This window comes from Artibeus jamaicensis, unplaced genomic scaffold (genome assembly GCF_021234435.1).
Source record: "Artibeus jamaicensis isolate MK-2021 breed Jamaican fruit bat unplaced genomic scaffold, CSHL_Jam_final contig_519, whole genome shotgun sequence".
Lineage (NCBI taxonomy): Eukaryota > Metazoa > Chordata > Mammalia > Chiroptera > Phyllostomidae > Artibeus > Artibeus jamaicensis.
In genome coordinates, this window is record NW_026521871.1 from 50,778,596 (window position 1) to 50,803,944 (window position 25,349).

At 44.4% G+C, this 25,349-nt stretch overlaps 1 protein-coding gene across 12 annotated transcripts in view; it reads left to right on the forward strand.

Moving 5' to 3' along the window:
• NKTR (natural killer cell triggering receptor) overlaps positions 1–25,349 on the forward strand; it is a 44,712-nt gene that overhangs the window by 16,536 nt on the left and 2,827 nt on the right. For 5 of the 12 annotated variants that reach the window (XM_053669542.1, XM_053669541.1, XM_053669544.1 and 2 more), the window contains 10 exons: positions 7,737–7,766; positions 8,287–8,432; positions 9,322–9,544; positions 9,987–10,142; positions 14,808–14,895; positions 15,397–15,542; positions 16,758–19,646; positions 22,383–22,478; positions 23,475–23,645; positions 24,125–24,229. In XM_053669542.1, the coding sequence (XP_053525517.1) occupies positions 7,737–7,766; positions 8,287–8,432; positions 9,322–9,544; positions 9,987–10,142; positions 14,808–14,895; positions 15,397–15,542; positions 16,758–19,646; positions 22,383–22,478; positions 23,475–23,645; positions 24,125–24,229 (4,050 nt within the window). Of the gene's footprint in view, positions 1–4,530; positions 4,555–7,736; positions 7,767–8,286; positions 8,433–9,321; positions 9,545–9,986; positions 10,143–14,807; positions 14,896–15,396; positions 15,543–16,757; positions 19,647–22,382; positions 22,479–23,474; positions 23,646–24,124; positions 24,230–25,349 lie in introns of those variants that run through there. The other 7 variants (XM_053669549.1, XM_053669543.1, XM_037148382.2 and 4 more) reach the window with 7 other exon arrangements.

Sequence of the window (25,349 nt, forward strand, 5' to 3'; positions counted from 1 at the left end):
GGTTATTGGGGGGTTGTCTTTCTAAATGGATGAGTATGAATGGCGCTTCCCTGTCTTTAAAGGAGTTCACATATAATAAATCTCACATTTTTAATGTGTCTGAAAAATAGATGTCCAGTATGATCTGATAAAGTTCAGATAAGGGGCATTCTGTTCCTAAGAATGTCCTAAAAATGGAAAGCTGAGAGAAGATGGTGACACTTGGAGTTATACAGGAAAAAAGGAAGACCTTAGGCAGAGAGTATTAGTTATTACACTTCTTTGTATTTTTCTATTAACCTTCTTCGGGGCCAAAAAAAAAGCAGTGGGAAATATTTTGAAAAGCTTCTTATATGGTAGTTAGTGACAGAAGCTGTTTGCTCTTTGATCGAGTTTTCCCATTTCCATTTTTAAGCTTATCTGAACTGCGCGTGATAAACTAATGATTCGTTGGTCAAGAAGCTACCATCCGAGGGCTCTAAAGTTTCTTTTAGGTTTTTTTTATATCAGGACATGTAAAATTGGATTTACCAGGTAGCAGCAGCTTCTTCCCATCGTTACGTACTGATTAGCTTGTTTATAAAATGTTAGAGTTAAAACTGGCACACCTACATACGTTAATTAAAATCCAGTATGTGAGGCTCTCCCTCCAGAAAATTCAGAGCATCTTGTTTCTGTGTTCTTCAGTGCTTGCTTAAGTCTCTCCTAGGAGTGTTCAGCGTCAAAACAAAATTAAGGCCATTGCTTAATTTTACATCAGACTGCTGTTTTTGACAAGGAATGCCAAATGAAAATTCTAACTTTAGTGAATGAAAATTAAATGTTTTAAACTTGTTTTCATAATTAACTGTAGATGGCATTAAAGTCACTGTGAACCTGTAATTGGAAGAAAATTTTCTACTTAAAGTTTGAAATTTAATTCTGGAAATGAATTTCCAAGTTAAAAGCAATCTTGGAAATAATAGAGTGCTTTTGCACACTCACAAAAATCCTAGTCTCTCTCTCTCTCTTTTTTTTTTTTTTTTTAATGAATGTGCTTTTTAATGCTGGCTAAAAGTACTGCTTCCTCCTGGGTTGTAGTTCAAAAATCTAACCAGCAGTCAGCGTTTCTAAACAAAACATCTTGCTTTTATAGAAAGGATAGGGAAATGGAGATGGTTCTTTCCATAAAAGAAAAATCTTTGAAAATCCATGTTTTGCAAATCCTTTAGGAGTTGGAAGTAGTAAAAAAGGTAAAACGTACTGTCTTCGGTTGGTGTATGTGATCCCAGATGGAAGGTCTGGAAGTTGAGGTTCAGGGGTCGATGGTCACAGACCATTGCCCTTCAATGGGAGCCGGACGGCTCCCCTGCCCTTCACCTCTCACCACAGCGCCGTCTGTGGCATCTTGAGCAGTCGTTCTGGAAAAAGGAAGGGCAGCCTAAGACTGGGTGGTGAAATGCCGAGAGCTGCTTTATAGTTCCTGTTTACAGGCGTAGCAAGGGCTTTTAATCCAATCTTGCAAAATTGCAACCGTAGTTTATGTTCTAAACCTGTTACTTTGCAATTCCTGAGGAGTAAATTTCACACTATTAGTGTGGGTATTTTCCAAACGTCCCTCAAGGATTCTTGTGCTTTGTGCAGTGGCTGTCGTCTTCGTTACTTGCACATTGAAAACTTCCCCTGTGCTTATAGCATTGCTATTGCACAGCATTTGGCATATATTTCTTTGGGTGGAACAGTTATGTACATGATGGAAATCAGGTTTTCTTCTATGAAGCTATTTGTAAGTTTCTCAATAAAACTGCTTATATCTAGTACTGTGTCATTACATGGTTTTGTTTGAGGGGCCTACATAGAAGAAAACTGATTCTCTTCGGAACAGTACTGCTCAAGGAACACGAGGGAAGTGACACAGGGAACTGTCCCCATGAATCACTGAGGAGATAGTGGCTCGTGTTGAGGTATTTTTGAAAGAAGTCAAAGAACAGGGACCAGAGCTGTAACCAAGTTTACTCAATGTTTAGTCATTTTGTCCTTTTTGTTATTTATGTTTGAAGCCAAAGATTAGGAAGAACGGCAATAAAAGCTGTAGAATTACAGATTCTTAGAGTGGAAAGTACTTAGAAATCCAGTCCATTCTTTTCATTCTGTAGGTAATGCTCAGTAAAGAATAAAACCCATATAAAGTCCAGGTTATGTAGAAATTGTACTCACAGTCTAGAAAAGAATGGTAGCTAGAAAGAGAACGCTACACACCATGAACTACGAAATCTTCTTGACCACTCGGAATTTATTTCAATCCGTTATTGGAAGTTTCCAGCATTACTGGAAAATAAAATGACACATTACAAAGTGCCTACCTCACTTTCAAAGATGAAGTAAATATTTTAGGGTGAAAATGTGGACATAAAAAGAAGAAAGCTTTATAGATTGTTGCTAAGTTTCTGAATATGTGGAGTGATTTTTATGCAAACACCGCCTTGCCTGGAGGGAATCATCACCATCGCTGCAGTTCCCTTGGTCTGAAGGGTGCGGCAGGGCAGCTCCGGGCCACGGTGCCTAGATGAGGGCAGGGCAGCAGCAGGGCAGCTCCGGGCCACGGTGCCTAGATGAGGGCAGCGGCAGCAGCAGGGCAGCTCCGGGCCACGGTGCCTAGATCGGGGCGGCAGCAGTAGCAGCCTCCTGTCCGCTGCTGCCAGGACTCTCGGGCTTGTGGCTAAGCCCTTGTCCCCTTTGTGCTTAGTCTGTGTGGCCTTAAATCACACCCATGGAATAGACCCCAGAGCTTTGGAGAAGTCTGTCAGTGGTCATGATAATTATAAAAAGATAAGAAAACAAGATAATACAGAAAAATCAAACTTGACTGCTCAAAAAGGGTTTGCATTGGAACAGCCCTAAGTAGGACTGTGGGAGGAAAACAGGAAGTTTGAGGGTATGTTCTGCCATTTAAAAATCTGACTCGCCAGTGCCCCCACCTGAGTGGGAGAGGAGTGCTGACCATTTCCGAGTAGTGGAGCAAGGGGGTGGCTTGAAGGGCTTCGGAAAGCCTCACTGACATTTTTGATGGCAAAAGTAGGTTTGAGAAGAAATGCTAGTAAGTGGTAATAACCTGAGAGGTTCTAGCTTTTTCCTTCCATTTTTTGGGCTAATACATTCATTTCAAAAATTCTTTAAGAACAAAAATGTTACCTTAACCATAAGCCAAATTCTCTGAATGTCAAGTGTCAGCCCTAATTTAGTCTTAGTATTATTTAGGACTTATATGACATATGCATCAATGGGTATTGTGTTAACATAAGCGCTGAATTTTTGAAAGCTCCTCGGGGTGACATTTGGGACACATAAGTAGAGCGCTGTAATGTGGCTTGGTGAGTTTCTGTTGCCCTTACACCGCTTTGTCACTGTGCAGTTTGTGGGTGCCTCCTCCGTGACGGGGTGATAGTTTCAGCAGTTAGAAGGAAAAAATGCACATTGGAGGGTCCGTTAGGCAGCAGCGGGTTACCTTGTTTCCTTCTCCCGTGCTGTTTCACGCCTAAAGCCACTTCTTTTACACTCATGGAAACTCCACATTGTTTGAAGCATACTTCAGATTTAATTCAAGTATCAATGCCCTTATAAGAAATTAAAGCTTGTTTTTAAGTATTTTAATATTTAATATGTTCAAAACCCCCATAAATAATTTTGTCTACTCTGTATAATAAGGTTTTTTATCTGAGTAGTAATAGATATGTTTAAAGTCGGAGTTAAAATTGGCCAGGCCATGCATATTCTGTGAAAAATACATATATAATGGGGAAAATCAGAGGTTAGACAGGAAAAGAAAGTACTATCTGTGGCCAGGATTTGATACCATAGTCTTACACATTCATCTCTTTTGCCCTTATTTCTTTTGAGAAGATTCTTAAAATTCTAGTTATGGCGCTTTATTATTTTATTAGGACTGTTTTCAGTGACTAGCAGCTACAGCACATATATGGCAGTGAACAGTAACTAGAGGCCAGACACTTGCCTGTGAACTTCCGACAGCGGTCTGCTGTGGCATGTGACGGCAGAGTTGTTTCAAACGTGTGGGCACGCCAGGTCTGCAGCTGAAGTGAAGCAGGATGAAAGTTCCTGGAATTTGATGTGTTCTGAACTCTCCTCAGTTTTTTCCATTGGCATCTGTGCCTCCGACTGGTACGGCTGGCTTCCAGGCGGCCAGAGTCGACACTCACGGGGCCCCAGGACACACTGTTCTCTTCTCGAGAAAGGTGGTAGTTGCCTTAGCCAGTCGTGAGGCGAAAGGTAATATTTTGTGAGTAGGTACGAACACTAGCGTTACAGTGGTGAGGACTGGGGCAGGTGCCAACTTCAGCCACAGTGCTTTTCTTAAGTGCAGTTCATTTCCACATGCGTACCTGTGTGAAAGAAAATTTAGAGCCCTCCATTTTAAAAAGCTTTCTTGCTTTGCATAAAACTTGAAAATATTTAATTTCAAAGTTATATTGATATTAAAACATAGATTCAGTCTTGTCTTAAAAGTGTATTACAATTTATTTCTTGCCATTTTTGTGTAAAATTTACAGAAAGAGTGTTACACCGTGCGCTCCAAAGGTAATGTCTCATTACTCTAAGGCTCTCTCTCTCTCTCTTTCTCTGCCTTTATCTCTTTAATCCTGTTGTTATGTGCATTGAACAATTTTAAGAAAAAAAAAAAAAACTCTGCTTAATCTGTACGGCAGCAACACATGTAAAACAAGCGTGTGTTACTGCCCGTGGTTAACCTGGGGAGTATGTTTTAATTTCAGTGGCTCGTTTCCGCTGTTTGCACACGTCTTCGGGGCGGGAGTGCTATGTTGTGTATAATGGGTTTATATCATTTTCGTATGGAACTATTAAATTCTGTGTGAGGCCAAAACTTCATTGATAATGGTGTAAAATGTAGATTGTGCGGGGAACAGTGGCATTTTTTAATTTCCAGCATTTACGAGGTTTAAATGAACTCTTGCATGTACACTGCGGTGGGCAGAAGTAGGTTAACCATTGTGAGCACATGAAATGCAGAGTTTATTCTTGTAGTATTATTTATTAATAATTGTGGCATTTATTAGTATTACTAACCTACTTTTGCCCACCCCTGTAACTTTAAAGCAGATTCAAAGGTTGGGGGAACCTGGAAAATCAATGTCTTAAGTGTCAGGAGAATATGAAATTATTGAAAGCTTTCGTCATTTGAAATGTTCTTTGTGGTTGTTTCTCCTTCCGGTATATTTTCACAAGTATGAACAACGACAGTCTCTGGCCTTAGGTCTTAACTTACTGAGCGCAGGCTGTCACCACATGGGACTCTCCAACTGCACAGTTTTGAAAGATCAGTACAACAAAGAGTTGGGATGAGATCTCGTTCATTTTAATAGAATAGACAGCTTGGACAGAGCATATCATTTCCCCTGTCCTTTCCTTACCCTGTTTGGCACCATCCTCTGTTCGTCCACGGCGGAGTGCCAGCCCCGTACCAGTGAGCCTGCTTTGTGCTGGGATTCCTGCTTCTGGAACGGAGCCTCAGGATCCCAGAGGGCTTTCTTTTGTTAAGGTCCTTTCAGCGTTTTTAATATACAGTCTAACCCAGTGAAGGTGTAAGTTTGTATTGCTGCATCCTGAATTGCAGATGTAAGTAATGGACTTAATTATTACAGCAGGCCATCTGGAACTTGCCCTTGAAAGCGTGGTTCCTGTCTTCATTTATTTTCCTCACTGTCACAGGAAAGGACCAAGTTCATTTGTTCAGTTTTCATTTGAATTAAAAACAAAAGTTTAGTCTGTCATAAAGGTAGCTGCAAATTGAGTCTCTAGTAGTATGTTCCTACATCATGCAGTTAGCTAGAATATTTTCATCTCACCATTGGCTCCAAAGGTTTACCGTAAGGTGTTTTTACAGCACTTTTATTAGCCAGGGTGGCAGATTGAATTGATTCTTTGTGTTTTAGAGAAATCTGTAGTCTTTCCCCAACACCAGAAGATTGAGAGAGAAAGGACCAGGGAAGGAAGAGGAATAAGTCTAACCACAGACCATCCATTGTTTTCACTGCTGCACATGTGAGACTGAGCCTTGACATTGCAGAACATTTTCACCTTTATATTTTTTTACCTCTTTGCAGCTTTCACACAGTGGAATCACTGTCTGGAGTACGGACTGATTTCTTCCTCTCTGTAGTGTGCTTTGGTTAAGTTTTATAACTGTGGGAAGCACATTTCTGTCTTAAAGATACTGACTGAGGTAGTTTCTGGACGCTAGTTTAATGATTTAAGCATTAGTGTCTCACCAGTTTGCTAGGTTTTTTTTCAAATTTTTATTTATTGATTTTAGAGAGAGAGAGGGAGGTAGAAAGAGAGAGATAAACATCAATTTGTTGTTTCACTTACCTGTGCATTCACTGGTTGATTCCTGCATGTGCCCCGCCCAACCAGGATCGAACCTGCAGCCTTGGTGTATTGGGACAGTGCTCTACCCACCTGAGCCACCCGGCCAGGGCTCCCTTCCTCCCCCCTCCCCAACTCCTTCCTTCTTTCTTTTCTTCCTTCCTTCCTTCCTTCCTTCCAACTCTTTTTATTCATTTTTATTATTACATTAACTTTAATTACCACTTCTCAGTCTTCTAAGGAAAGTTTGAGATTAGTGGTTTAAAAACTTAAGATTCCCTTTAAAATTCTGGAACTAATGTGGTCTTACAGAACTGAATTTTCTTAATATAAATGCTACAGTTTCTTGTAGAATAAAGGTTTTCAGCATTGTTTTGATGAAGGTTTAAATTGTATTTGGGAGATTGTACTACAATTTGACTGTTTAACAAAGTTAAAGTAGGTTTGTGGTATATACTTCCGAGTCTAGATATATCTGCTTTTGATTTTTTTTTTCTTACTGCAATTCACAAGTGTGTGAAAATGCTGTGGGAAGACCAGCTTGGGTTCAAAATGTCTTAACCAGATGTACTCCCTAGGCTTCTCCAGAGTGACTATCTCCCAGTTTATGGCTGTGGAAGAAGCTGGTTGAGCGTTTTCTGGGCCGTGGAAGTTTGAAATGTCTATTGATGTTGCCCATCATTGTTTACTTTGCTGTCAGAAGTGCTGGCAGGTGGAAGGTCGGCTCCCTGTTGCATTTTCAGAGTTGCTGTGAGTGGTAGCAGAGCTTCACCTTATTGACCTTCGGGGAAGGAGCAGAGGCAGGGAATTCTGGAAGCAGAATTCCTGTGCCCTGACTCCATCTGCCTCCCTAGAAGATGCACACTGACTCAGCATGAGAAACAAGCAGAGAGCGCCTGCTCGCTGCGGCGGCACATGCGCAATAGAAGAACACAGTTAAGCGTGTGGAGTACATGCTGGTCACACTTTTCTTTCCATGGGGTGAAGGATAGGTACTTTTTAGTTACCTTAACAAATTTTGAGTTTGTTTCTTTTTGTTGTTATTTTGGAATTGAGAGTAACTTTAATTTTAATGTTTAGTCTATTTCAAATCTATTTTATATGTATGAATACATATATAATAACACTCATATTGGAGAAACACATGGTTTTATAATGCATTATGATTATGAGGGTTTTGTCAGTAAAATGGCTACTGTAGCTGTTTTTAAGGTTTTCATGTAAAAATGTACATGTATATCATGTTTAACTTTTTCCCCTGTCTTTTTATCTTCACCTCTCTGTTTTCTACATGCTCTGTGTTAAACCCTTCTGCTCTGTTCTCCTGAACACACCTGGTTTTTGCTGCCATCTTTGTGTCGATGTTTATTACACAGCACCACAAAACCTGCTCCGCATCTGGATGGGTAAGAGTTACACACCTTCTTACTCCCTTGGGGAGGTGTTTGGGTGGCTGGTCCCAGACACATTGGACCTGGGTATCCCCTCCAGGGGGCGCTCTTGGTCTCTGGATTAGCCTAACAGCCAGACTCTTCCTTAAGGATCACTTGGAGCAATAGTCTTGAGACTCCATGGCTTTCATGCTCCTGCAGGGGTCCTGCCTGCAACCCATGAATGGGCCTTTCAGTGAAGGGCCCCTGCAAGGATGGTTTCTGAGCAGCGAGTGCGTTCTGACTGTCAGAGGACTCTTTACTGTAAAGTAGTTAAGAGCCATTACTTTAAAGGCAGAAAACTAAGGCCCAGTTTGAGTAGTTGTTTTTTTCCCCCCTTTTATGAAGCAGATCTCAAGTTCTAATTCCCTTCATGGAACAAACACTGCTTTTATTTTCAGGTCTATGGACATGTCATTTATAATAATTATCTTGATTACTGCTTGTGGCTTAATTATCAGCAAACCAGCTCTTTCTTGAATTTGTATCGTGACAGGGTTCATGTTGTCTTTGGACTAGTTATTTCTGGTTTTGAAGTAATCGAGCAAATTGAAAATTTGAAAACTGATGCTGCAAGCAGACCTTATGCAGACGTGCGAGTTATCGACTGTGGGGTGCTTGCCACGAAATCAGCAAAAGATGGTGAGAGTTTGGGGCGGGAAAGGGAGCTAGGATACAGGTGACTGGTGTTGAAGACTGTAACTTAAAGATACCTCCTGGATTTCAGTGGTGCAAAAACCTCATAGGAGTGGTACAGCAATAGCCCTGATACCTCAACGTCAGGCCCTGTGTCTGGCCCATCAGCAGGTCTTATCAAATGCTGCCTCTTCCCTGGCTTACTGCGACAGCCTCATGAGTGTTCTTTTCGCCCTGGTCTTTACTCCTCTACAGTCTTTTCTCAGCAGCAGCAGCAGCCTCCTACTCAGTCTTCTTAATTATACTCTAGGCCCTCTGCAGTCTGTCCTTGGCAGCCACCGAGTGATCTTCTAGGGCTTCCTTCCCAGTCAGCCAAAGCTAAAGTCTTTACAGTGACCTGTAGGGCTGCCTGGGACTCTGCTGTTTCCGCCTTCTTCCCCATCATGCATTGTCTTCCAGCCGTGTCCGCCTTGACTACGCAGACGTGCCGAGGACTCGGGGACTCGGTGCCGGCTCTGTCCTCAGTCTGGTGCACTCTTCATTCAGAAATCCGCCTGACCCTCTCTCACCCCTACATCCCTGCTCAAATGCTGCCTTAAGTTACCCCTGACTCTCCCTGTACTCTTTACACTGCTTGCTTTTTTTATCACTTATTATTTGTCATATCGTGTGGGTATTTTCTTACACGACCCCACTAGACTTCACGGAGGCAAGGGCTTTGGTGCCTTATGGTCCCATCAGCAGATTGTATTATCAGCTTGAGAAAAGGCTTATTTAAATTTCGTTGTTAGTTTGCTATACATAAAGGATGTTTTGTAATATTTGGTAATCACATTTTTTTACTCTGAAAGGTAGACACTCTTATACTAATATTTTTGTTAATGTTTCTTAAAAGTTTTTGAGAAAAAAAGGAAGAAACCAACTCATTCAGAAGAATCGGATTCCTCTTCCAATTCCTCTTCCTCTTCAGAATCATCTTCAGAAAGCGAAGTTGAACAGGAGAGAATCCGAAGGAGGAAACATAAGAGGAGGCCGAAAGTTAAACATTCCAAGAGGAGACGGAAGGAAGCAAGCAGTTCAGAAGAGCCGAGGAGTAAACACACAGTGAGCCCGAGAGGGTAGGTGCGAGACCCTGGGATCGGCTTTCCAAAACACCAACAGGACAACAACTCTGGAATGGGGGGGTAAGGTGTGTGTGACTGTAAACTTAGCATCGCTCCCTGTTGTAAGAAGGGTAGCATTTTCTATGTAAATCAAAATCTGGCAAATTTAAGTAACATAGACATTTCATATCAAAGATTTAGTTAGTTAGTTGAAAATAATCCCTGAAACTCTTAAAAGAAAAAAGTTAGGACTCATTTGACAGTTTTCAGAATTTTTGTACTAGGGGTTTTCACCTGGGTTGATATTTTATGTGTTCTCTCTGGGAAACTGTAAACCTTTTGAGTGAGACTTACAAGGTATCAGTAGTTTTGCTATTTAACATCTAATTTTATGTACTTTTACTATGAAATGCACACATTACACATCTTAATTGGTGACTTGGTACATCTCTCACAGTCACTCTGAGAGAAGCGATACCAACGGAAAGAGGTCAGTCGATTCGAATGCTAAGAGGGAAAAGCCGGTGGTCCGCCCGGAAGAGATACCCCCCGTGCCTGAGAACCGGTTTTTGCTCAGAAGAGATATGCCTCTTGTTGCAGTTGAACCCGAACCGTAAGTGGGGTGGTGCCCTATGTTTTCATTTCTGATTGGTGATTTCGTTAGCTCATCGCAGTTCCACACCCATCATCTGAGCACTCTGAAAGGTAACTGGGAGACGCGGGGCTGGAGAAGGACACGCACCCTGCCCTTCAGAACTCAGGTTCTACTCGTAGGAAAGGGCACTGGGCACTTTGGTCGGGGAAGAGGTTCCTGCGGGACACCTGGAAACTTTGCATCACTGATCTTACGTACCTGGCTTTTTGTTAGAGGTGGAATTTTAGATGTCAGAGCAAAGTTAGCATCCAGCTCTTTTGGTCCAACAGAGTAATAAAGCGTGTTCCAATTAGAATAGTGTAAAATCAACTGCATGGCTGTTGGTGCTAGAATTTAGTGTCATAAATGTGTTATTGTCATTAACTTCCCCAGTGATAATGTCTCTACTTTGGGAAAGCTAATGTATAGCTTTAGATTTGGTCTCAAAGGGTAGTATTTAAAGTACTTTGTGTGTTAGATTCAAGTTCAGAATTATTTGAAGAAGTATTATGTGAACAGGGAACAGAAATATAATAATAATATTGCTGGTGTAGTTGATAAATTCCTGGTGAAGGGTCAGTTAGGTTAAAGTCTGAGAAGTCATACAAATGTTCTATCCACAACCAGGTGTCTACATGAGGTTATTATGTCATTTATTAAATAGCTTTTAGCCTGAATCATCTCATTTTATAAAAGGTCTTACAAAATAGGGTGCATCTTTGAGTTAATAGCTTAAGATGCTGGTGTTTTCATTTTTAAAAACTTTAGCTTGTGAATAAATTTTAGTGAGACCTTCTTTCTTAAAAGACAAGATGTTAAGCTCACTGATCCACTCCATTGGCTTTTGGAAGGTAGGGGACTTGAAAGGTCAGTTTCCAGGTCCCATGACAGGGGCTGGCGAACTGTGGTCTGTGGATCAGATTTGGCCTACTGCCTGTTTTTTTGTGAAGGCTATGAGCTGAAAATGGGTTCTGTGTTTTTAAATGTTTGTGGGGAAACGATCAAAAGAATAATACAGCACTCAGTGTTCATAAATAAAGTCTTACTGGAACGCGGCCAGGTCACTTGTTCACACTTTCCTTGGCCTGCTCCTGCGCAACAGCAGGACTGAGTGGCGGCGGCACGGTTTGCGTGTGGGCTGTCACTGCCCGTCACTCTGCCCGGACGCTGTGCCTCCCAGTGCTGCGGTTACGGCTCTCAGGTGTTGCAGGTGCTGCCATAGAGCTCATGGGGGGAAAGATGTTTTCAAAAACGAAATACGTAGAATTGCATTACAGATCAGCATTACCAGATAAACAGCATTAACGTCATCTGTTTCGATAGGAAATGCTGTGAACCCTAGTTGAGTGAAACGTTACCACCCCAAAAAAGAATTTCAGTCTCCTCATTAATAGATGTGTATTACAGAAAATGAAACTCAGTTGTTATATTTTAAATTTCATGAATAAAATATTTGTAAAAATTTGGGGGTTTGTCTTGTTATATAAGTGCCTACATAATAGCCTTAATTTAATGGCCTCTGTTTTCTGGTATTGTTTAAAGTAGTTTATACCACTGTCCTGCATTTGGATTGAATATTGCTGATAGGTTTATTTGATCATTTCTATTCTTTGGTCACATCTCAGGAAGTTATCTTGTGCAGAATTATTCTAAATCACAAGTGGCCAATAGTTGCGTCATATGAAGTTGGCAGATTGATCCAGGTTACTCAGGTCTTTGAGGTTTTGATGAGTTGTTTGGGAGCTAGAATTCAGTGTGCTTCAGGAACTCCGCACGTGAAGGGTTAGACGCAGGGCTGGGCAGCCACGTGGAGCTGGCTGCCCCGCCGACCTACCTGCAGTTGAGCTCATTATCACTCACAATGCACTGAGCAGAAGCCGAGTTCCACGCTTGCTTTAGTTCCTTTATTCGTAAACCTGGCTGCACTTGCCAACAATTTGGCAAGCTTTAAAAATACCAATTTCTGGGCCACACAGCAAGTCAAGTCAAAAGGTGGTGGAGAGGTGGAAGGTGAGAACGGTATTGGGTCAGTATCTAAAGGGTTTCATGTGGCTCTGGCTGGTGTGGCTCAGTGGACTGAGCGCTGACCTATGAACCAAAAGGTCTCTGGTTTGATTCCCAGTCAGGGCACGTGCTTGGATTGCAGGCCAGGTCCCTAGTGGGGGTGTGCGAGAGGCAACTGTGCATTGACGTTTCTCTCCCTCTTCCTCCCTCTCTCCACCTCTAACAATAAATAAATAAAATCTTTTTAAAAATAATAAAGATAAAATAAAAGGTTCTATGTGGACATTATTCCTTGCTGAACACCTGTAGGTAAGTCATTTGGCGTTGAGTGCTTTTTTCCCTTCGTGAGGAAAATGGGGCCAGCAGCTGCCTACCAACACCGCCTAGTTACTGCGCTGTGAGAACTGAGTGGTGTCATGAGAATGAAATGGCTGGTCAAACTACACTGTAGTTTGTAGTTAGAACGATCTGGGTCCAGATTCCTAGAACCTTAGAAAACCCAGAGTCAAGTTTCGTTTGTTTCTGTGGCCTCGGGCAAGATTTTTAACCACTGCATCGTAAAATTCTTCAAAATGGAGATGTTATAGTATCTACCCATAATGTTGTGATGAGAATTAAGTGAGCTAATGCCTATAAAATGCTTATTAACAACAAAAACAAACAATCTAAAAAGGAAATTAAGAAAGCAGTTCAATTTAAAATATCTAAAAGAGTAAAATACATAGGAATAAATGTAATCAAAGAGGTGAAAGACTTGGTCAATGAAACTATTGAATATTGCTGAAAGAAATTAAGGAAGACCCTAAATAAACAGAAAGAAATTTCATGTTCATGGGTTGGAACATCACAAAGATGTCGAAGTGAATTACGTATTAATGCAATCCTTATAAAATGCCAACAGCCTTTTTGTAGAAATGGAAAAGTCAAAACCCAAATTCATACAGGATTGCAGGGGGCCCTTAAATAGCCAAAATAATCTTAAAAAAGAAGGACGAGGTTGAGGGCCCCACACTTCCTGATTTTAGAACTTGCTGTAAAGCTACAATCATCAAAATAGTGTGGTACCGGCATTAAAAAGAGACATGGAGACCAGTGGGATGCCCATACATCCGTGGCCATTTGATGTTAGACAAGGGTGCTGAGTCCATTCAGTGGAGACAGAACAGTTTTTTCAATAAATGGCACTGGGACAATTGGATTTCCACATGCAAAAGAATGAGGTTAGACCACTACCTCACATCCTGTACATAAATTAACTTAAAATGGGTGAATAGCCTAAATGTAAGGGTTAAAGCCATAAAACTCCTAGAAAAAGACAGGTAAATCTTCATGACCTTGGATTTGGCAATGAATTCTTATCTTGAAGATATATAAATGGCCAGTAAGCCATTTATATGGAACCATGGAAAGGTGCTTCGTATCATTAGTCGTCAGGGAAATAACAAACCCACAATGAGATAACCACTCCTCACGAAAATGGCTCTAATTTAAAAAAACAAACAAACTAGGAATCCTCATTCATTGCTGGTAGGAATGTAAAACGGTGCAGCTGCTGTGGAAACACAGTTTAGTGCTTCCTCAAAAAATTAAACATAGATTTACTATGTAACCCAGCAATTTCACTCCTAGCTATATACCCAAAAGAATGGAAAATAGAGACTCAAACAGATACCTATGGGCCAGAGTTCATTGCAACATTATTCACAATAGGAAAAAGGTGGAAACAAACCAAGTCTCCACCAGTAGATGAATGGATAAACAAATATGTACACACACCACACACACGATGGAGTGTTGTATGGGCGTGGAGGTTACCAGAGGCTGAGGGAATGGTGGCACCAGAGAATTCATGCTTAATGGGCAGAGTTTTGATTTGGGACGATGAAAAAGTTTCAGAAAGATAGCGCCATCAGCACACCACTGTGAATATGATTAATGCCACTGAGTTGGACACTTGAAATGACCAGTTCTAGTGTGACACAGTATATATATATACTGTGTATGAGAAATACAAAAACCCAGTAAAAAACATATTTAAAAATGCTCATTAACATAATGCCTGACACATAGGAAGCACTCAGTAAAAGCTAGCCATTCTGTTAATAAGAACATAACAAAACAAGCAGGTATGAATAAACTTCTCATGCACAGGGAACTGTAGCCACCACAAAATCTGTCCTCTTAAAGCTGCCTGTAAGATAAGGCAGCAGATTCAGAGCATTGAAGGAGGAGCAGTTAATAGTAGAGATGGAGGCAAATACACTATAAAAAATATAAAGTAGAAGAAAAACCGACTAAAAAGGCACAATTAAGCATGAGTCAGAGATAATTCAGAATTCCCTTAGAACATTACTGTTCTGACAAGAGACTTCTAAAAGAGGATTTTGTTTAAAAATAGTATTGTGCTTAAAAGACAAATACTAGTATCATGTATTTCTTCCCAGTTGGGTTACTTTTTTTTTTTCTTCCAGTTTTGGCATTTGAAGGGTTAGAAAATTGGGTCATGTGGAGTACCTCATTCTACCTAAGTGTTGGATCTAAATGAAGTGTTTTTGTGTTATAGGAGCATAAACTCTGCATGTAAACATTGAGAAAACTGCCTGCATTTGCTTATTTTTAATCTTCAATCACCTTTTCCAGGAAGATTCCTGATGCTACACCCACTGTAAGTGATCAGAAACCATCTGTGTCAAAGTCTGGACGGAAGATTAAAGGAAGGGGCACAATTGTATGTTTGTTAAGACTTTTCTCTTTTCAAATTATTTAAGCAGTACAATGTGTTTCCTGTAGGCAAAACACTAGCTTTGATTTTAGGTGTAATCCAAAATCTGTGCAAGGAGCTAGTTGTGTTGTCCATAATCCTGGGGAGGAATTGCTGTTAGATCAGAATGTGCTGCCGTGTGTGAGTAGGTTTAAGGAGGAGATGACCATGTCAGACAGCCAGTGAGTGTGTTGAGAAATCTTAGTGTGCTGAATACTCTAGGCTAATGCATGCAACCGTTTGGACTTCGAAGAGGGAGTCTTCGTGTGTGATTGCAGGCACATCTGAGCCCGTCCCCATTTCTTCCAGTTGCTTATGTTTGGCATAACTTCATATCATCCTTTCGGTGCTTCGGTCATTACTATCTTTGAACGGGGTCTGAGGTTGGGTCTCACCCCTAACTCTGTTCCGGAGCAGTCTGTACCTGAGAGGCATTTGAAACCGTGACTCCCGTCTTTGTTTTGAAAGCGCTATCACACACCTCCGAGGTCCAGGTCCTGTTCGGAGTCAGACGATGACGACAGCAGCGAGACGCCCCCTCACTGGAGGGAGGAGATGCAGAGACTGAGAGCCTACAGACCACCCAGCGGGGAGAAGTGGAGCAAAGGAGATAAGTAAGGGCTTTCCGTCTGCCCACAGTCCCACTGCCGCTGCGCTTGAAGTGTAAGGGGATAGAGACCTGCTTTTGGACTCTTCACTAAAGATTTAAATTTAAAATGAGAGTGTGACCTGAGAATACATTGGGGTACTTGGTGAGAGCAGCCAGCGCTATTCTCAGGAGGCTGTTTTCCCCTCCCAAGACTCTCAGCCTGCCGGACCTCTTAAAGACTTCTTGTTCAATTTTAGGAAATTGAACAGGAAGTCTTTCACGGCCAGGTGTCACAGTTACTGACTGATGAATGAATTGGCAGACGGGAAAATCTGTGCCCGGTGTGTGCAGTGACTTCTGGCCCCGGGGAGTGTGCCTTCTTCAGACGTGTGCCCATCTCTTACCCTCAGTGTTGCCCTGCAGTGGAACATTTATTTTAGAAACGGGCTGGCCTTGGAATAGCTGGTGAAAATATACTAAAAAGTGAAAGTACACCAATGGGATCCTCTGTAGTCGTTCATGGTAAAATTGTCTTTGTCCGTGGGGGCGTCCTGTGGCATGTTTGAAATTGGAAGAGGAAGGAAAAAGTGCGCACCTGCCGTGCGGAAGTGGCTCGGGCGCGGTGGTCCTGAGAACTGTGGGTTTTTAGCCTGGCTGTGACCGGTGAGGCTGTGAAGCCTGCTTCCGTTTGCGTACTTTTTCCTCAGTTCCCATAGTAAGTGTTTGAAGGTTAGGGGAAGGTTTCAATTACCTTTGTGAGGCTGAGATAAAGCAACAGTCTTGCTAGCTTCTTGAGCAAAAGGGGTTTCTCCTAGAGTTCAGGCAGCGATCCTGTACCGGATCAGTGAAACTGCCTGGGAACGAGGCTGGACAGCGTCCTGGAGGCAGCGGCTTAGGAGCCGGTCACAGCCGGGAGTTCAGTGTGTCAGCCGTGGCCTTGTGGTTAGTTGGGTTGGTTCTCAAAACCATTTTCCTAACAAATTTATAATTCTCTGCTTAGCTTTGGGAAAGTCCTTTTATAAGTGGCTCTGTGAGCAGTTAGTTGCTCACATGTCTGCACTGGACCAGGCCGACACTCCTGGTCGTGGCCTCCCTACGTGCGCCCACGGAGTCAGCACTCTGCTGTTAACTAGCCCTTCATCTGTGCGTTTGTATTGACAGTGAATGGATGTGCATGTTCATTTCAAAGGATAGAAAGCATGCTTGCAAGTAACGCGTGCATATCATGTTCTCTCTGTAGGTTAAGTGACCCCTGTTCAAGCCGATGGGATGAAAGAAGCTTGTCCCAGAGATCAAGATCCTGGTCTTACAATGGGTATTATTCAGACCTTAGTACAGCAAGACACTCTGATGGTCACCATAAAAAACGCAGAAAAGAGAAGAAGGTTAAACATAAAAAGAAGGCTAAGAAGCAGAAGCATTGCAGGAGACACAAACAGACTAAGAAGAGAAGGATTATTGTACTGTCTGATATAGAATCCTCAAAATCTTCCACCCAACGGATGAAACCCTCTGGTGATAGAGAAAGGAAGTCGAGATCTTCCTCATTGACCTCTCATCACTCGTCAAAGAGGGACTGGTCTAAATCTGATAAGGATGACCAGAGTTCTTCGACTCATTCCAGCAGAGACTCATACAGATCAAAATCTCGCTCACAGTCTTATTCCAGAGGAAGCTCAAGATCAAGGACGCCATCGAAATCCTCATCACCTTCTCGAAGCAGATCGAAGTCCAGGTCTAGTTCTAAGTCAGGGCACCAACGGACAGCATCAGAATCACCAAGAAGAACAGCCTCTCAGCTGAGTGAAAACAAACCGGTTAAAACAGAACCTTTAAGAGCAGCAGTGCCACAAAATGAAAGCGTCATAGTACAGCCACCAGTGGTGGCAGAAAATATTCCTGTCATACCTCTGAGTGACAGTCCCCCTCCTTCGAGGTGGAAGCCTGGACAGAAGCCCTGGAAGCCCTCTTATGAGCGAATTCAGGAAATGAAAGCAAAAACAACCCATTTGCTGCCCATCCAAAGCACTTACAATTTAGCAAGTATTAAAGAGACTGGTGGTTCATCGTCCTACCACAAAAGAGAAAAAAACTCAGAAAGTGACCGGAGTGCGTATTCAAAATACAGTGACAGAAGTTCAGAAAGTTCACCAAGGTCGAGAAGCAGATCCTCCAGGAGCAGGTCGTACTCCAGGTCGTACTCCAGGTCACGAAGCGCAGCTAGTTCCCGTTCGCGGTCCAGGTCTCCCTCCTCCAGATCGCATTCGCGAAACAAATACAGTGACCGTTCACAGTACAGTCGATCATCTTCGTACTCTTCTGTCAGCAGTGATGCTGGAAGACGAGCCAAGAGGAAACTTAGGTCCCGTGGGAAAAAAAATAGCGCTTCAAATAAAAGGCACAGCAGCAGCTCTGAAAAGACACTTCGCAATAAATATGTGAAGGGCAGAGACAAGTCTTCATGCCAGAGAAAGTATAGCGAAAGCAGGTCATCTTTGGATTATTCTTCAGACAGTGAACGGTCAAGTGTCCAGGTTACACAGTCCGCCCAGGGAAAAGGGAAGCAAGTCCAAGTGGAAATGAATAACAAACAAGAGAAAAACAGAGATGGAGGGAAATCCAAGCCTGAACGGGAAGGCCCTTGTTCAAAAAGAACTCGGAAAGGGGGTCCTGCCGATCACTTCAGAAATGGCAGTAAGTCCAAAAGGAGGAATTACGCTGGGAGCAAATGGGACTCGGAGTCCAATTCCGAACGAGACGTAACCAAAAACAGTCAGAGGAACTCCCGGCCGACTTCCGATAAGGAGGAGGGGGAGGCCACATCAGATTCGGAGTCCGAGTTGGTTGGAACTCACCCCAAAGCCAAACCCGCAGCGCAGTCTGCAGCACGTGCCCCGCGGTGTGATGGCCTCGGTGCTCGGAAGTCAGGCAGGCAGCGGCCCTCGGCCTCGGACTCCGAGGGGTCCTGTCGCGATTCAGAAAACCCCGGGGGGAAGCCGCGGAAGCGCAAACATGGGTCAAAGGAGAACCTCAAAAGGGAGCACACCAAAAAAGTGAAAGAGAAAATGAAGGGCAAGAAAGACAAAAAGCACAAGGCTCCGAAGCGAAAACAGGCCTTCCACTGGCAGCCTCCACTAGAGTTCGGGGAAGAGGAGGAGGAGGAGGTTAGTGAAAAGCAAGTGACTCAGGAGTCCCAAGAGAAAAAACAAGTTTCTGAAAACAGTGAAACCACAAAAGAAAATATCCCCCAAACTGAGAAGCCCCGTGAAGATGGCAGCCTTTCAGGTAAACCGAAGACAACGACGGCGACCTCAGGTGCCGAGCCACTGGCCAGCGAAGATGGTAAACTCAGCACCTCTCCCACACCTGCAGGTGCTGAGGAGGAGGTGGCCAGTTCGCCCCCACCCGCTCAGCCTGTCGAAGAAAGCGTCCCCAGCGGACTGGAGGATGTGTTCCAAGCTGACGACAACATGGAGATTTGCACTCCTGATAGGAGCTCCCCAGCAAAGGTGGAGGGGTCGTCCCCTCTCGAAAGTTCGAGGCTCGATGTGCCCGAGGCAGGCCTGGTGAAGCAGGAAGTGCAGGCTGAGCATCCCCAGGCAGAGGCGCAGACCCAGGACAGCGACGTGGCTGAAGGCCCCGTGGTGGTCGAGGTGGGGAAAGTGGACAGCGGGTCTGCGGGCTCGGCCAGCACCGTGGAAAGCACGGCGAGGAAGGAGGTGGCCGAGAGGGGCCAGCTCGGCCTCCTGGACAATAAGTGGAAGCCCCTACAAGGGGCAGGCCACCTGGTGGCACCAGCAGCTGTCACATCCAGTGCCATGGAAGGCAAAGCGTTGACTGCTTTGCCTGAAGTGAAGCCGCAGGGCTTGAGAATCGAAATTAAAAGCAAAAATAAAGTGCGGCCTGGGTCTCTCTTTGATGAAGTAAGAAAGACGGCACGCTTAAACCGGAGGCCAAGGAACCAGGAGAGTTCAAGTGATGAGCAGACACCTAGTCGGGACGGCGATAGCCAGTCCCGGAGTCCAAGTCGGTCTCGGAGTAAATCCGAAACCAAGTCAAGACACAGAACAAGGTCTGTCTCCTACAGTCATTCAAGAAGTCGATCGCGAAGTTCCACATCATCTTATCGGTGAGCAATATTATTCTCTTTCCTTTTTTTCTCCCAAAGAGAGTCTGTTACTGTTTAGCTTGGAAGGACACCAGAATTAGGGACAAGATCACTATTTCCAAATATCTGGGAGGTGAATAAGGAGAAGTCTTGTGCCGGCTGACTCAGAGAGCAGATTGAGGACATGGAGCGGATTTCAGGGAAGAAGTTGGGGCTCAGTGTAAAAAGCCATCACTTCTGTTGAAGCTCTCTGGCAGCAGAATCGGTTGCCTTGGGAGGTGGCAAGTGACAGGATGGAGAGGATTTAGAGACCCTCAGCCCAACCCCCCACAAAGAGGGAGCGGAGGACCATAGAGACCAAGCTGCCTGCTCATGGCGAGCATCTAGATGAGCTCTTTCTGATTCTCTTTTTCAATTATAGTTTACATTCAGTATTGTTTTGTATTAGTTTCAGGTGGACAGCACAGTGGTTAGATAGTCGTGGGCTTTACAAAGTGCTCCCCTGGTACTTCCAGTCCCTACCTGGCCTCGTACATGGTTACTAGAATATTATTGGTTGTATGCCCTGCGCTGTACTGTACATCCTCGTGACTGTTTTAATTACCAGACTGTGCCTCTTAATCCCTTTGCCTTTTCTGCCCAATTCCATGATCTTTATTCAAGGCGGGGATGGGGTTGGCGGGACGGTCAAAACCGTCATCTTTAGGTTTATTTATTTCCAGTTCAAGTTGCAGCTAACTCGTGTCACTGGCATGGCCTGAAAGTTTAACTAAAAAAGAAGTGGTGATGGGGATAGGAGTAATTCATATGCTTATTCATAGTAGTTCATATTCTTTGTGTTATAAATATCTCTTGGTTTTACCTCACTGTCTCTTAATTACTCACGTGTCTTATTATTTTGTGCTTGATTTTCATCACTTGAACCTAAAGTACAGTAATAGTCTTTGAGTGTTTTTGTTTCCCTTTCTGGTTACTTGTCAGTCTTTCTCCTTACCCAGATTCCTTTAAAAACAGGAAACAACACTGGCCACCTGTAGTACCTGCCTCCCATTTACTCCTCAGTTGCTCGCCGTCTGTCTTCTGTGCCTTCCCTCCCCCACCTCAGTAGACTGAGGTTTTCGGTCCTTGCCTTCTGGAAGCCCTCTGCTAACGCTCCTCACCCCTCTCACCCCATTCTGCGTTTGTGCTGTGGACTCCTCTCCCTCCTCCTTCCCCGACTCCCAGCAGGCCCAGACAGCTGATGAATCCCGGCGTTTCATGTTTCTGGGTACAGTTACCTGTCGAGCTGCTCCAGCCTCCGCTCTGCTCAATGTCTGCCTTCCCATTTGCTCACTGATGGGTCTCAGCCGTTGGTGATGCTGGCCACTCTCATTTAGTACCTTCCGACGACTGCCTTTCGGGTGGCTGGTGTTTCATCTTATAAATGAAGACCGGCATAGTGAGGCTAAGCAGTTTGCTCTACGCCGTTCAGCCAAGGTAGTAGACTGAGGTAGCTAAACTCTGCCTCCCTGATCTGGTTCCCCGCCTGGGTCTGACTCCCGTACTAGGCTGTGAACTCGATGAAGTGAGGGACTACCTTGCAGAGACCATCTTGACTCCACCTGAGACCCCGACAGAGACCGATCCATGCCAACCGATCTCCCTGCCTGGCCCCAAGTGCTGTCACCACCTAGGCCACCAAGGCGAGAGCGGGGCTGTCGTTGGCAATACAGCCACACCACAGTTATTGGAGCACTGAAACATGATGGATTTTTTATTTATGTATTAAGTAAAAATGGCAGTAAATGAGTTATCTGAACCGGGATGTTTTTTTTAAGTGTGGACAGGACCACTTGGCATCAGCTGAAGATGCCCGTGGACATTTCGGATGGACTGCATGTCTGCTCATCCAGACTGTTTCCTGCTGGTCTTACAGTCCCCGCCCAGTCTGCTCTGTGATTGTTTGTTAACAACTAGAATCTCACTAGAACACAATGTGTTAAAGGCCGAATGGAGGGTTACGGTCCCTATCCTGAGTGACAGGCATGAAGTGGGGGGAAGAGCAGGAGTGCGGAGGGCAGGATTGCGTTACCTTTTTTGTTTGATTAAAGGTTAAATAGATATAAAATACATGATTAAGGTGTAAAGCGTAATTTAAAATGCCATCGAACCTTGGTAGAGCTTTGAGGTCCCTGGTGTGGCCCTACGCACTGCTGCTCTGCTTTCTCTCTTCCCTCCCCGACCTCACTCCGAACTGTCGGTACAGGTCTGGTGCTTTTCTGTGTGGTCTTTCCTCACATGTTTCTATCCTTAGACAGTGTTGCTTTTGCACGTTTTCAAACAAAATCCTTTTATATAGAGATGTTCTACCTTTGCCTTTTTCACTCAATATTACGTTCCAAAGAGATACCTCAGCTAATACACGAGGCTATAGCTCATTCATTTTCCTGCTTTAGAATATTTCAGTATATAGCTGTGAGTGAGTGTTTTAACCCATTCTGCCAATCTCTGAGATTGGCTTGGACTCTCTCTTCTGGTGTTACTGGTAGGGCTTCTGTACGCATACCTGTAGCAGCATTTCCTGGCTTTCCCACGTGTCATTCTGTTCAGTTTGAACCCCTGTCAGCTGTCACCATCACACCCACACTGCGAGGAGCTCCCGAGAGACCTTTCCAACGCCCTGTCCTCTTACTGTGGTTTCCCTGCCTGCCCTGTAAGTAATTTAATTGTAACAGCGCGGGGGTTAATACAATGGTAGTTTTACACTCCTAATTGCAGATCAAGAAGCTATTCTCGAAGTCGGAGCAGAGGGTGGTACAGCAGGGGCCGAACGAGAAGCCGGAGCAGTTCCTCCCGCAGTTACAAAAGTCACAGGTGAGCTCGTGGGTCCCGCACTCTGTCTCATCCTGGCTGCCATCCAGGCCTGTCATTGCTCAGTACCAGTCAGGCCCCTTGTCCCAGCCAGGTCTCTGTCTCAAGGAGCAGTCAGGTTCTCACTGGCTGTTCTTGGGATGGGATCTTCCCAGAATGAGGAAGGACAAGCAGCAGAGATATTTAAGAGCGGCCCTGCCCGTTATGTCTCTGCCTCCTCCCACTCCCAGCGTACGTCTTCCTTAACCTGAGTTCACATCCGCATTCACCTCTCGACTTGGGTTAGAGATTGGGATAGGAAGGGTTTGGGTTGTTCTTATTTTTTTTTCCAAAGTAGGTTTATAGTTCTGAGTACAGACAACAGCTTATTCTTATATTATTATTTATTTATTTTTGTATTATTTGTATTACAACTGTAAGCCTCCTTTAAAAAAAAAAGATTTTACAGAGAGAAGGGAAGGGAGAAGAGGAGGGAGAGAAACATCAATGTGAGAGAAATAACATCAGTTGGTCACCTCTCAAATGCGCCACCTGGGGACCTGGCCTGCAACCTAGGCATGTGCCCTGACTGGGAATCAGACCAGCAACCCTTTGGTTCATAGGCCTGTGCTCAATCCACTGAGCCACACCAGCCAGGACAGGATAGGAGGCATTTTAAAGGGGGACCAAATAAAGAAGTGGGGTAAGGGTAATCCCAGATTTCTAGTTCTCACAGATTCTTCAAGCCCTCATTTGCCTTTTAGGTATTTTGCACAACTACAGCTTCATTTTACTTACAAGGTAGCGTCTTGCCCGGGCAGGCCTTGAACCTCTCCCCCCGCACCCAGTTAGAGCCTCCCCCCCTGCACCCAGTTAGAGCCTCCCTCCCCCCCCCGCACCCAGTTAGAGCCTCCCCAGGGACCTTCTTTAGGGTGCTCAGAAGAGAAGAGCATAAAACTCAGGCCCCCTTATGAGATCCAACCTGCTGTTTTAAAAACTCGACACACTTTCCATATAAAGACGAACAGCTGCCGGACTTCGTTGTTTTCTCCTTGACGGGCAAATGAATGTCCAGGTTTTTGGTGTAGCTGCCCTGCCGCACACGGTGATGGTCCCTCATGTGATTCATACTAGGACGTCCAGCAGGAGCAGGTCCAGGAGCAGCTCGTATGACCCCCACAGTCGGTCCAGGTACGCATGGGGGTGGGCCCTACAGGGGCGGAACGAGAGGCCTTGTTTTATAAAACCCTCATTCCCTTTAAATGTGTTGTATTTTGTTGAGGAACCTAAACACATGGCGTTTGTCTCGTGAAATCACACCCTTTCCAAACGAGGTCTTTCTGACAGTTTTTCCTGGTGGCTGGTTCCACCCCAGGGTCAGAAGGCACAATCACTGTCAGGCTGTAGGTGCAGGCGTCACTGAGCACAATGTGCAGTGTCCGCCAGACCTGACCCAACCAGCTCAGTGTTAATTCTGTGATGTTTTTCCGTTTGGCGCAGCACGTCTGGTCTGGGGTGGTTGTTGAACGTTTCTGGTACTTGTCATGTGAACGTGTCTCACCGTCACACCGCATCCACGGTCTCAGAGACCTCTCTTAAGGTCCTGAAGTTGGGTGGGAACAGGTGAACTTTTGAATAGGAAACCTTAGTGTTCGCTGTCGCTGTCAAAGCAGGTCCTACACCTACGACAGCTACGACAGCAGGAGTCGGAGTCGCAGCAGAAGTCAGAGGAGCGACAGTTACCACCGAGGCAGGAGCTACAACAGGCGATCCAGGTGGGTCTCTCCCTGCAGCCCGGCCTGCGAGGCCGCAGACTCAGAAGAGACAACGTAATGATCTTAGGACAGAAATCCCCTTCTCTCTTCTTGAACTTCAGCAGCCCACAGGCAGCCGCAGACGTGGCCTTCGTGTTGAAGGTGCTGGGTAATGTTTGCGGGTCATTGTGGACGTTTGGATCTGAAATGGGTTTTTAGATAGCCACATGTCTTTGGACAGATGTATTTCTCGGGAGGAATAAAGAGAGAAGGCCACCCAAACCAAGGCCCACTTTTTAAAAGGGGACTCATTGCTAGAAATAGCAAGGCAAGTTTGTTAATTTTTTAATTAAAAATTATATAGTAAGATATAGTCATTTGCTTCAGCAGTAGAATTAAATTTCATATCTCGACACTTATTTGGGGGAAATAGCTTTTTATTTATTTATCAATATCATGTTTTATGTAACATTTTGCCCAATACTGCAAGTTTTTGTGGTGACTTTACTTTGTCCCTTTCCTGGTGGCTTTCAGCCTTACCCTTCCCTCATCCCCTACAGGGACAACCAGTGACCCTTGTAGAAGGTCATTGCTATCTGGACACTTCCTTGTCCTAAACGCTTCAAGGGCTCTGTCCACATTGCCCTCCCGGGCAGGGCCAGGCTCCTTAGCGTTGCCCTAAGGCCTTCCCACCTGCAGCTACAGCCCAGGCCTTTCTGTCTCCCTGCTTCAATGTGCGGGAAGCTTTTCTTCTGCTGAGAGACGCCCCTCCTGCCTCTTGAAATGGCCAGTTCCCTCTTGACTCCCTGTCCAGTGCTCCTTCCTTCTGTGCCGCCCTGTCGCCCCCATTGGGCACCATTTTGATTTCCATATCTGTAACGAAACGCTCTTCCTGCGCCTTTTCCCCTTACTTCCTCACTCCTCAGTCTAACTAAGTATTGATGTTCATTTGGGTAATACGGAAAATTATTCTGCTTATTTGCATGAGTGGATTTCAAGTAACTTTCCAAGATGTGATGTTTCTTTATCTTAACCGTGCTATTACTGCTCTCTGCCATGTGAAGCATCTCTGAAAAGTCCGCAGTGTTACCACAGCCAGCAGCCCCCTGCCCCCGTCCACCCATCATGCCGGATGCCACCT